General features: G+C 40.3%; 1 protein-coding gene across 3 annotated transcripts in view; it reads right to left on the bottom strand.

Annotated features, from left to right (window-relative positions):
- ITSN1 (intersectin 1) overlaps positions 1–13,186 on the bottom strand; it is an 87,833-nt gene that overhangs the window by 34,468 nt on the left and 40,179 nt on the right. For all 3 annotated transcript variants that reach the window (XM_081198744.1, XM_081198743.1, XM_081198745.1), the window contains exons 17-26: positions 12,890–13,011; positions 11,485–11,708; positions 9,834–9,955; positions 8,647–8,894; positions 7,574–7,733; positions 6,169–6,374; positions 4,942–5,021; positions 4,051–4,217; positions 3,284–3,329; positions 2,584–2,705 (exon numbers count right to left, since the gene is read on the bottom strand). In XM_081198744.1, coding sequence (XP_081054870.1) covers positions 2,584–2,705; positions 3,284–3,329; positions 4,051–4,217; positions 4,942–5,021; positions 6,169–6,374; positions 7,574–7,733; positions 8,647–8,894; positions 9,834–9,955; positions 11,485–11,708; positions 12,890–13,011 — 1,497 coding nt within the window. The remainder of the gene's footprint in view (positions 1–2,583; positions 2,706–3,283; positions 3,330–4,050; positions 4,218–4,941; positions 5,022–6,168; positions 6,375–7,573; positions 7,734–8,646; positions 8,895–9,833; positions 9,956–11,484; positions 11,709–12,889; positions 13,012–13,186) is intronic.

Consider the following 13,186-nt stretch of genomic DNA (forward strand, 5'->3'; position numbering starts at 1 on the left):
CAGAAACAGCTTATTGGATGTGAAAGAGGCAGACTAGAAAGGGTGAGTCAGGAAAATGCCATTGCACAAATGGAACTCCACCCAGAGTTGTTTGGATCTAAGTTTATGGGTGGAATTCAACTTTGGAATTCATTTCAGGCAAGCAGAAATGAACTGACAGAACCATCTCCCCACAGAGCCAATTGCCGGGGGGACAAAGGGGGGAAACCATGTTGCACTAGCAGGAAACCATTAGTGCAACTGTTTAGTTGACTTTGGCCTTAGGCCTTTGAAAATAGTATATCAGATTATCAATACTGTACCCTAAAGTATGGCCCTCCTAATAAAGTTGACCTGATTTTCCATTAGTCATGGCTGTAAATGTAATGACATCTGTTGCTGTGTGGTAATTGGTTAAGTAGATATAGTTGCCTCATCAATACACTTCCTTTACTGCATTGCAAAAAGTGAATTACAGATCTGACAGTTTTGACATTATCAAGAAAAAATTTGCCAAGGACCTCTAGCCCCTAGTATGGACCATAGATTTCAAAAGCAACTCTTAATAGTTGAGGCAACAACTATCCATTTTGTCCCGTTTTGACTCTCATTATCATCCAGGAAGAAATAATTCTTAAATCATCACTCTCTTTACCGGTATAGCTCCTTTTAAACAGGAGGTTTTTATATACTTCCATTCTTTCTAAGTTTTAATGCCATTAAACGTGTATGTGCAAAGCCTAATTAAGCAAAGGTATAAATACACAGCAACAGGCAAGCATGATTGCCATGGCCACAGCACCATAATCTCTTCAGTTTGAAGAGCGCTACTATCATTGCCTGTGATCTTTTCTTCAAGGGTTTAATTCATATAGAGTGAACTGCTGTGCCACCCTATTTAATAGTCTACCGTATTTTTCGCTCTATAACACGCACCTGACCATAACACGCACATCGTTTTTAGAGGAGGAAAACAAGGGAAAAAATATTCTGAATGAAACAGTGGACGTATCATTTTTGTGCTTCATGCTGTGGCCACAGACATGTGATCTGATGGTGAATTTGGGGTGACCCAATGCAAAAATCCTGAGAATCCCTGTGGATCCATGCTTTGTAACCACGTTTTTGCACCATTGCAGCCCCAGGCAACAGTGGGTGCGTGATTTTTTGGGGGGGGGCAGGCTGTAGCCATGGACATGCTATGTGCTCTGATGGTGAATTTTGGCTGACACAATGCAAAGATCCTGAGGATCCATGTGGATCCATGCTCTGTAACCACGTTTTTGCACCATTGCAGCCCCAGGCAACAGTGGGTGCGTGATTTTTTTTTTGAGGGGGACAGGCTGTAGCCATGGACATGCTATGTGCTCTGATGGTGAATTTTGGCTGACCCAATGCAAAGATCCTGAGGATCCATGTGGATCCATGCTTTGTAACCACGTTTTTGCACCATTGCAGCCCCAGGCAACAATGGGTGTGTGATTTTGGGGGGGCAGGCTGTAGCCATGGACATGCTGTGTGCTCTGATGGTGAATTTGGGGTGACCCAATGCAAAGATCCTGAGGATCCATGTGGATCCATGCTTTGTAACCACATTTTAAGTGGGGAGGGAAGGAAAAACACAGAAGGCTAAGAATGCAGGAGAGGGCTATAACGTGAGGAAAGGAAGGCAAAAGTTTCCCCCCACCCACCCACACAAGCCAGCCAGCGTGCGCTCTCTCTCTCTCTCTCTCTCTCTCTCTCTCTCTCTCCCCCCCCCTCTCCCTCCCACCAGCATGACAGAAGAAAGCATTTTAACTGCATTAAGAACTATTTAGCAGCGAAACCTAAGCTTTGCCATCCCTTAAGAGGTACAGACACTGTAATCTTCCAGATCGCATGAATTTACAGGCAAAACACTGTTTAAGGATTTCATCCTTTTAAATGGAAGAAAGCATATTTGAATGCTGTGTGTCTCCAAAAACAAAAAGCAGGAAGTCAAACCTGTAATCTCTCTTCCCTTCACAAACATTGTTCCCTCCGGAGCAGGGAGAGGATAGAAGGAAGGACGCTCCTTTCCTTTCCTCTCTGCTTGCCTGGAGGGGAGGGGCTTTCCCTGCTCTTTGTTCCGTTTGAGCAAACACAGTAACGAAACAGAGAGGGTGGGCAGTAAGACCCTGAGGCAGAATGCAGGAAAGCCACAGCTTCCTCTCTCACGGAGCTCCCTTCTCCCTGAAGCGCGGTTTGATTTTTGCCTCATTTGTGCGCTGCATAACACGCACAGACATTTCCCCTTCCTTTTTAGGAGAAAAAATCTGCGTGTTATAGAGCGAAAAATACGGTAAATGGGGCAGCATAGCAGTTCACTCCACACCAAGTTAAAAACTACATGCTATTTTTCTCATGAGTGATGGAATTGTTACCCCAAACCTAAAAAGGAAAAGAAGTGCCAGGAAGCTGTTGATGAAAAAAATGATTGGTTTGAAAAGATATCACTTTCATTTCAGGTTTAAAAAGAAATAAATAACAGCACCAGATAAATCTTTCATTTTATGTCTACAGTTTTTGTAGCTTTCATTCTCTTTATACGTAAGTAAAAGGTAAGAGCCAAAAATAGTCACTAACTTGAAGCTCTCCTTCCCACCATCCACCAGGATTTTTCTTCCTGATAAGTATTAGCTGACCAGGAGCAAGCGTAAGCTGTTCAGGACCTGTTGCTATGTACGAAGCAATAACTTGAGCAATTTCTGTTAATTCAAAAAGAAATTATTTTCATTAATCTGAAAATCACTTCCATTGTATTGTGTCTCCAATTGTTATAGTGTGGTTCTTGCCATTTCATCTACAGATTGCAAATAAAGACACTTTTCAATATAGCTATCAGGGAGTTGCTGTTTTTTAAACAGCAAAATTAGACCACACCAGAAACAATTGAATGATATGATGCAATGTAATCAGAACATTCTATTACACTAATTCAATTTATGCTTCCTCTTAAGCAAATCACTTGAAGGTCAGTTGTAATAGGAGCTGCAACAATGCAGTGCTGAGCTAAATGTAATGTCAGTCCTCAACACTGTGTTCTAGAAAGAAAGTCATGTGTCTCAAAGCTAATTATCAATTAGAGGAGAAAGAGTCAGGCACCCCATCTTACAAAATCTTCACATTTATATTTCATGCAGAAGTGCCTGTAAGTCATGCCACTGGTATGATATTAAAAAGCTGTAGGGCAAATGCACTTATTCTTTAAAATCCTTTGTATAGTTATATCTGTACAAAGAATTATTTTGCAAAAGTTAATTTTGTTTCTCAGAGCACGGCTTACCAGGTTTCTTGCCTAAGCTTCCTGTTTTTCCAGCTGTTCCAGGCACCTTTAAATAATAGAACAAACATAACTCACACTTCCATAGAGAACATTGCAAGCTGATTTGGAAATAGAGAAGTTTTCAAAACTGTAATATTGTAAGGTAAGATATTCTGCTGCTGAAAGTAAGTGGCAAAAGTCTCACAGGGTTCATGTAAGCCCTTGGGTAAACTACAAGTCCTTATTCCTGGGCTAAGTACAGAGCAAGGAAAATTGATGGTTAAACTTCATATATGGGAGCCCTTTTCTATTATTCCTATCTTAAATTACAACATCAGAGTTAGAGCTATGTATACGCTGATGAAGGAAAACAGAACCTGCGTTCTGGCAATCCGAACTGGGCACCAAGAAAGTTTGCAGACACGAGGGCAAATCTGCTTAATTTAATTTGCATAATTTCATCTGGGTTCTTTTCACTTCGACTTTCAACAACAGCAATCGCACAAACAAATGACACAGCTACTATATTACATGCAGATATAACATGTAAAAACACAAGCAATTTTACAGGATTGTCACACATTACAGTCTACATGAATGTGTAGGCAATTTGTAAATGTGTCAAGTCATATTCAGTAATTCTTAAAGTCAAACATAATACCACCTTGTGTTATACTGAAATCTAAATCCATTCTACTTTCAACTCTGCTTTATAAAATTAGCCCTCCACATGTGGCCCACTAATTCTTTGTTTTTTAATAAAATGCATGCATATGTGTGCATTTTACCTCAGAGTCTTTGAGTCTAACATAGTTAGATGGAAATACTCCTGATTTATCGCCCAATGTTCCTGTCCACCAGTCTCCATCCTTCTTGGTCACAAGAATTAAATCCCCTTGCTGAAATGTTAAATCTCCTTGTTCAGAACTTTCGTAAGTGTACATGGCAACATATTCTGGAGGGAGGAAATTTTTAGAAATGAGAAAGTACTCGTCAATCATGAGATATTGTTTTATGGGAAAGAGTGGTGTCCTAATGTCCAATAGAAAAAGGGTAATGTAATACAGGATACATTCTGCTCTCAAGTGCAGTGGTACCTTGGGTTAAGAACTTAATTCGTTCCGGAGGTCCGTTCTTAACCTGAAACTGTTCTTAACCTGAGGTACCATTTAGCTAATAGGGTCTCCTGTTGCCGCCGCACCGCCAGAGCACAATTTCTGTTCTCATCCTGAAGCAAAGTTCTTAACCCGAGGTACTATTTCTGGGTTAGAGTCTGTAACCTGAAGCATCTGTAACCTGAAGCGTCTGTAACCCAAGGTACCACTGTATTGAAATCCACCAGCTATTTCTGTTCTCACAAAATGACTTCAAGCCAGTGCAAGATGAAAACAAGACCTGAGGCTCATGAAGGCTCATAACAATGAATAATAGTTTGCCATAATGTGCAAACTGTGCAATTTAGTTAACAAAACAATTGTTTTCCAGAAAATGTAACACAGGAAAGTTTGATGATACTGTTTATTTCACATAGTTTTGCTCTCAAACACCCAGTATTTAGGCAATAGTATCAACAACAACAACTTTATTATTTACATGCCACCCATCAGACTGGGTTGCCCTAGCCACTCTGGGCAACAAATCATGGTATTTTCAGGGTTCTCCAGTTAAAACATTCTTACCTTCCCCTGAAACTGAAGATTTTGTAACTGGTGATGTTCTCTTCAGGTTAGCAGGACTCTCTGAAGACCCAGAATCCATGCTTAAAGAAACAAGTGTAAACATTTTATTGTCTAAATTAACATGGTTACAGAATATGAAAAGGGTACAGAGCACAATGATAAAAGTGGAAGTATTTCTTTTATAAACATTATTATAATTTTTATTTGCAATCTTAATAGTACTTCCACATTGTACAAAAGTTGTTAAGTCTTCATCAGTCCCCTCTAGGGATGGGTAATTTGAGGGTGTGAGACACTGCCTTGTCTGAGCATTTAACCCATCAAAGGAAGGTTCCAAGATGGGTCCCCGTTTATCTGCTTTATAAATAAAAATAGTGCACTGCATGGGCCTCCAACAGCACAAAGCTCTGTGTGGTGAGGCTATTTTATTGATATGTTCCAAAATGTCCCTTTGTGGAATCTACTTTATTAAGATTTCTGGAAAAACGTACTTAACTTTGTTTATTCCCCCCCCCTAAATACAATGATGTGCTCCACACAATTCTTGTTCTTTGTTTTATTTGTGTTGTGCTTATTAAGTTTCCAAAAACAACAGTTTTTTGAAGGTACTTAATACTTCTTCTGCCTCTCTTTTGTTAAAGGCACTCGGACCACCGTTCTATACATGCACATTAAAGAAAAACATTGCAAGGGCCTAAATAAAATTTTAGTGAGATTCTTTTCAAATGTTATTACTTACCAGGGCTTCTGTCCCTGCTTGCTGTGTTCACCAGCTCTGCCTACTCCTGTGCCAATCACACTTTCCCCACACCTGACCCCTCCCTTTACACCTCACCCACCCCTCTCGTCTCCCCCCCCCACAGTTTGCCCCCCTCTCTCCTTTCACAGCCCAGCTCAACCTCCACCCACTTTTAAAAGAGGGGAGTGCTTTACAGAGTGCCTTGCTAAACACTCTGTGAAGCATCTCTGCCCCCCTCCTCTCTGCAGCTGAACTTAACACAGACTTTGTGTGTGCTTCACAGCACAGCTTACTATACTGCTTTGTGAAGCATCTCTTCCCACAGTAAACACCTGCCACTAGTGCTGCTTCCTCACTCTCCTGCCTGCTGATTGTCACAATGGAGTTGGTGTAGCTGCCAATGAACTGCACATGAACTCCAGAACATGATGGCAGCTTTAAATGTATAGAGGAAGAAAGGTCCTGTAATGTCTGACAAAATCAAATACCTTGTTGATTTCCTTATAGGACCTGAAATAAGCTTCACATAGGATTTAGGAAACCAGCCTTTTTGCCCTTGAACTTCTCCAAACCACCACATGTCTTGCTGTTCTAACACCGTGATAATATCATTCTTGTTAAAATTAAGATGGTTGTCCTTTTTGGCTCTCCAAGGATACAGGGCCTGTGCTTGAAGTCCCTCCACTTTTTCACCCTGGTTAGATATATGAAGAGAACAGTAATTTATGCAGTGTATTTCAGGAAACAAGAGTGGTTTATCATGATTTCTAAGCTCTTCCCATCTACTCCCTAAGAGTAAATTGTTTCTTGCATTTGCATGAATTGTACACCACAACTCATTCTATCTGCAGCTCTACATTTATTTGCAAGTACTTAACACAAAAAGCTGTATTGTTTGTCATCAAGTTTGCTTGTATCAAGTTTTTATCTACACTGTCTGGAAGTGGCTTTCCAGGACTTCAGGCAGGAGCTATATCTACCCACAGCAGAGATGGCAACTGCTAGGCATGTGCTCTCCCACTGAACTACTCCTGGAAAGCACTGCTTTACTGAGAAGCTTATTTATATTTAACACACATGAAAACTATTTAATAAATTTAAAGGCTGACTTTAATGCATATAGCAAATGTACAAAATTATTTTGAGTTTGTGATTGTACCACTATGTTTACATGGTATCAGGGTAGCACTACTGTGTACACCAGAGCTTTCCAAACTTTTCATGTTGGTGACACACTTTTGAGACATGCATCATTTCGCAACACAGTAACTCAGTTTAACTAGCAAACCAAAGGTTAAACTAACCCCTTTCCAGTCCCATGGAGAGTGTTCGCACAACACACCTACACACTTCAGCCAACACACTAATGTCTTGCGACACACAGTTTGGAAAGCTCTGGGGTACACTAATGACTGGAGAATCAGCAATACAGTCATACCTCTGGTTGCGAACGTGATCCGTGCAGAAGGCATGTTCGCAACCCGCAGTGTTCGCAGCCTGAAGCGCAGCGCCTGCACACGTGCATAACGTGATTTGGCGTTTCTGCGCATGATGTCATTTTGCGCTTCTGCGCCGAAACCCGGAAGTAACCCATTCTGGTACTTCTGGGTTCGGCGCAGTCCGCAACCCGAAAACGCGCAACCCGCAGCGTTCATAACCCAAGGTATGACTGTACCTGAAATGTTAATCACACTTATCATTCCAACTCTACAATTATATGATTCTATGTCTATATATGCAAACTTGGGCTATTTTAGTCCCCCTCCCCATTTATTTGTGTGATAATCTTAGAAGAACTAACTCACTGACATATGCAGTACACAACATTAAACATAACTTTAGGCTTACAACCACATAGTACTACTCCACTCCTGTTGTGAAATGACAACTCACCTGCCCCAAGACAGGAGAAGGAGATGATCCAGTAACAGTGGCTGGGGTGAAGGCAGATCTTTGCCTCAACTGCCCTGTACTAGGAACAGTAAGGGAAGGTTGTGCTGCCCAAGCATCCCAGTTATCAGTCTCTTGTTTATCACTAGTACTTGCTGGCCAGCTGAAAAAGAAAGGTATGACGGGTTTGAACTGAAGATACACACAAATCTGTTCCTCTTATTTCTTGACTATTGCATGCTCTTCAAATTAATGCTTATTCCTGCTGCAGATTCTATTATCCTAAATCTCCCTCATCTACAAAATATTCACTACTGCTGTGGCAATCTTTACCCAAACCTGAGAACTCAGAAAGAGATATTGATATTCACCAGCACATTTTTGCGGCAATCAGGTATTAGCTGGGCGCTGGTGCTTCTTCTTCAGACACTTAGGAACCAGCAATGAAAGGCTCCCAGGCAACTATGATCATATTTTGTCTCACTGCCTTTGAAGTTACATGAACGGTTTGTTTGTTTTTAAAGAAACCATTTTATTTCTTTGGGTTTTTTAAAGTTTGTAGTATGAGAAAAGCAAGGTTTTTCCTGACAAACAAGCTTGTTTGATGTATAGGTCTTGGCTACAATGTGTAATAATATAATGTTACTCAAATTATATATACATAAAAATTGCTACCACAGAAATGAAGCAGAATCTTAAACTGGTTCTGTGAGATGACTGGTGCTCCAGAACCTTGGAATTTTAAGAGAGAGAATTCTTCCTGCCACAAATAGGTGGATCTGAATTCCATCCTGATGTACTCTTACATGCACAGGAGAAAATATTTTCAATAAAGCAATTCATTACCTGTGGCAGGCTAGTAATAATTTTGTTAGTATGAACTTTTGTAAGTGTATTTGCTATGATGCTGAATTAACTTCATAATGCTACCAATATGCCATAAACAACTAAGATATTATAGGTGGCTCAAATGTTTTGCAGACTTAACTGCAAGACTACTTTAAACCATGTGGATTATTCACCTTTACAGTTATAAAGGAGAAAGAAAGGAAAATTGAACCCCAATGAAACCGTACGTTGAACTGAAGTCTGCCCAGTTGTTGGCAGTTGTACTTGAATCTGTAGGAACAGGCGGTGCCAGTGGTGTTGTGGGGGTTTCACGCAATGAAACTTTAGGTGCAGCTCCAGCATCAGTTACCGGCTTTACAGAATTTGTAATTTCATTTTCAGAAATTCTCTCTGCATAGTTTGCAGGAAACCATCCTGTTTTCCCTTTCAGTTCACCTCCAAGCCACCCAGGCTCTCCAGTTTGGCTTTCATCCACCTGTACAAATGAACCATATATTATATAAGATACAATACACAATTAATAAATTTTCTCCAAAAAGCATGGCACCTGAAAGTTAAGGAACAGTGTTATTGCTGCATGTACTAACTATTCCATGACGTTACAGCTACTTAAAAACAACAACCCCAAAGTACATTTGTAGTGATTATGGCTTTGATAAAATCCAAATGTGAAATTAAAGCAGATATTTTGCAAAAACTGCTGTTGTCTCAAAATAACCAGTTGCAATAAATCGATTACAGACTGCAAAATTTTTGCAGCAATGTAATCTAAATCTTTCTAGATTTCCCAAAGGGTAGGAGACACAGTGAGTTGGAACAACTGTAATTGTACTGATATCTATAGATTGATTTTTTTAATGTTTTATGTTGTAAGCCAACTTCATATATTTTATGAAACTGCAGATCATAAGTACTTAAAAATGCTTCAATGAAGGTAGGAAAACACAAAGAGGTTCATTCTGGGACAGTCACATCCCTCCCTCAGTTTGATTTCCTGCCTTTGACAACAAGGTGGAGCAATAGCTCATGCTGAAGACCTTTATGATCATTGGGGAAGCCTGCATTATGGGCTGCGCTACTAAGACTGTGGGCAGGAAGGAACCTGCTCTGGAATAAATCTCTCCCCAGTTTGGGGACGAATGAGCCTTCAGATCCAAGCCCTTTTCCCTCCCCAACACACTCCCTTTTTGGCCCTACTAATGGAGCACCAACTTCATTCAGGCTAGGGCGGTGACAGTGTTCCATTTCCATTGTCAGTTCTATTTCCTCTAGGCTAAGTACACTACTTTAAGACACCACTCCATCTTAATTTGACCTTTCAGCCTCTAGGACGTTACACTTTCACAACATGTTATCTATCATTAGGATAGATACAACATGTGTGTTTTTGTGTAACACTATATTCTTCTCTTACCATGATTATGTCTCCTGGCTGGATAGTGATTTCATCATGACTTCGGGATTCAAATGGATAAAGTGCTCGATAATAGACTATTTTTACATCTTCCGGAGCAGAAATTGTTAATGGAGCCTTTTCTATACACACAAAAGCAAAAGCATAACAAGGTTTATTATATAGAAAAAAGGGCATTTTGCTTGCACAAATGCTACACTATTTTTCATTATACTCCTGCTGAACAGAATGTTATCTTCATTTTACAAAGGAGAAACAAAGGAAAGTCAATCACATTTGAATTTAAAAACATTTGAAACTAAGTCAGAATCTAATCTGTATGTGATTTTTTTTTACTCTGCTGCATCTAAAGAATTGAGGATGCATTGCAACAAACTCATAACTGAAGTGTAATAGCCCTTACGGCATATATACTAAAGGCCTTTGTAAATTGCACACCCATGCATACAATAAAAAGTATATTCATAGGATACATAAAATCTATCAAAAATATAATGCCTGTTTTGGGAAAACATGTTCAAAGCATTATTAAAGATAAAGTTAACTAAGCATAAAGAGAAAGCTAACCTCTGGAACACCAAGCACTCCCACTCTTTACTTACACTAGGAGGGAGGGAGTGTGTGGCTGCCATCATTGATGCTGAGGGGAGCACTATAAAAGGGGTATAAATTTATCACTCGTGTGGAGAAAGTCATGAGACAAGTCTCTCTCTTTTTCATAATGCTATAACCATGGCTATTCCACAACCCCAAGGTGTGGGGGATTCAGGACAGACAAAAGGAAGTACTTCTACACAGAACACTGCTGAACTATGGATTTTGCTCCAACAAGATGGAGTAATGGCCACCAACCTGGATGGCTTTAAAAGAGGGTCAAGGATGGAGAATAAGGCTATCAATAGATAATAGCCATGATGGCTATTATTACTTTAGTATCAGAAGCCCTATGCCTCTAAATACCAGTTGCTGGGAAAGAGGGGAGCCAATTTGGGCCCCAGGTTATGGGTGCCCAGTGTGTGTGACATCATGACATCATGCCGCCCGCCCACCTGGCCTTGGAACCTGACTTCTGGTGCCACCGAAAGTTGGGTTCCAAGGTCCTGCAAGCCCTTGGACAGCATCTCTGACGTCTCAGGAGGCCTCTGACATGACTTTGCCGCGTTCGCAAGCCGAAAAGACGCAACATGAACCAAACGCAACACAGGGTATGACTGTACATTTTTCTCAGAGGTCCAAGAATGGAAACAATGTGCCCTGGTATCATCTAACATTGACTTCTCCCAGTGATGGAGAATCTTTATGGAACTTACATTCCAAGTAATGCCATTTACCTATCCTGCAGGTCTATATTCGTTTGGGATGGGAGGGATGAATAGATTTTCACCACCAGAGGCAAACTCTGAACCCAGTAACTAGAATGTATTTTAAGTTCTGTTCTAGTTTGGGTTTAGAGACTTTCAGGTAATGGTGCAGATTCATTTGGAACTGGGTTAAATAAAATACAGATTCAGACTTGCTTCTGTTTTGGATTAAGTTTTCCTCCCTGACCAAATTTGAATATTCTATTTTAAAAAGATACACATCTGTACATAATAATATGACGGGAATAAGACTTCTCATGTACATAACAGGATTCCCCATTGATTTGTACCTGCAGTTGACCAGGGAGCTTGGAGAGCTGGTTTTGTTGCATCTTTAAATGGATGAAAAAGTTTATCTAATTTTTCTTGCACTTCTTGTTTGCTCTTCTCATCGTTCTCCTTCTTTTTGCTTAATTCTTCCCATTTTTGCTTTTCTTCTTCTTGAATTTTTCTTGGCCGTGGGAGTTCTTCCTCCTGTTGTATTCTGTCTAGCCACTGTCTCTCTCGGGTTCTTCTAATTGGTGCAGAAGAATAAAACAGGCATGATATAGGCACGTTGCCTGAATAGCTCAGTGGGAGAGATCCAATGTAGTGTGAGTGGGTGTTTCTTCATGTAATGTTGCTTCTTTTCCCTGCCCCTCCCTGCAGCCCCTTGCACACCCAAAATCTGCTCTTGAGGATTGGGAGTATCTGCAGAACAGATGTTGGGGGTGCATGGAGGGTGGGAGGGAGAAGAAGAGAAACGTGAATTCCTGTAGTTTATGTGGACATCTGTTGATTTACAGGCGTATCATATTATATTGTTAAAATTGCTATAACCTTCCCTGGAACCTTATGGTAAATAATGGATAATAAAATTATTTTTATTTATTTCATAAAATATATACACCACTTGACTGAGAGAAAAAACATCTCAAAGTGGTTTACAAAAAGAAAATCAAGAAAAATTTACACCCCTACTTTAAAACATAAAAAACTTAAAATATTAAGAGATTAAAATTACTTCAAATTTCTAAGCATCAGGGTAGGCTTGTCTAAACAAGAATAGAGTGAAACTGCCTGCTTGATCTCAATAGGCAGGAAGTTCCCAAATGTAGGCGGTGCCACACTAAACAATCAAGTTATTACAAAAGCACAACAGGCACCTCTAGTATTAATAACAACAACAATTCTGTTTTCTGTAGGGCTGAGGCCTCTGCGTTCCTTACATGAAACTCCCTTGCTCACCCAAATCAAGTAACACTGAGCAGCCTGTACACAGTTCAGTTCTGGGCAGGGATTAGTTGCACATGCTAGTTCTCCATGGGCAGAACTGAACTGTGCAGCCATACTAAGGACTGAATCTCCATCCATCAACTGATAGGTTGAAGATTCACACCTGCTTTCTACAGGGATCAACTGTGTGTGCCAGGGAACTAGCATATGTGGTGAAGCCAAACAGGACTGGATCCCAACCAATCCGGTGACATCACCTGACAGGTTGGTGTGATTCACAGAAAATGGCCTTGTGTGTCAAATCAGAAACCCTGCCAGGCCAAGACTGGACCAGAGGTTCTCTACACCCTACTCAGCCTTTCCTATATTTGTAGGCAATGTGTTCTTCTCTAGAATGCCAAATATCTTGATGCACAAAGTTCTGTTCGTATCCTTTTCATAGAAAATGTGAAAAGTACATTTTAAATAAATTTTACTCACCTCTGACTATCTTTTTGATTTTCCAGTTCTGATTTCCTTTCTTGCTCCTTCTGCTTTAGCCTGTCAGCTTCAATGTTCTTTTGCTTCTGCAGCTGCTGCTTGTTATGTATCTCCCTCAGCTCCTGCAACAGGGGGTGGCATGTTTTTCAGCATAAAGAACAAACGTTCATGTTTTGAACAGCCAAATGAACTAGTATTAGGAATATTGTTAAACGTTACTTTGGTACCCAGGACTGGTTACAACATGGTTGCTAGTTAAAGTTGGCTGTTCTTATTGATTTTAATTTTAAAATTTCT

Source organism: Podarcis bocagei, assembly GCF_964188305.1.
Source record: "Podarcis bocagei genome assembly, chromosome: 6".
In the NCBI taxonomy this organism is placed as follows: domain Eukaryota; kingdom Metazoa; phylum Chordata; class Lepidosauria; order Squamata; family Lacertidae; genus Podarcis; species Podarcis bocagei.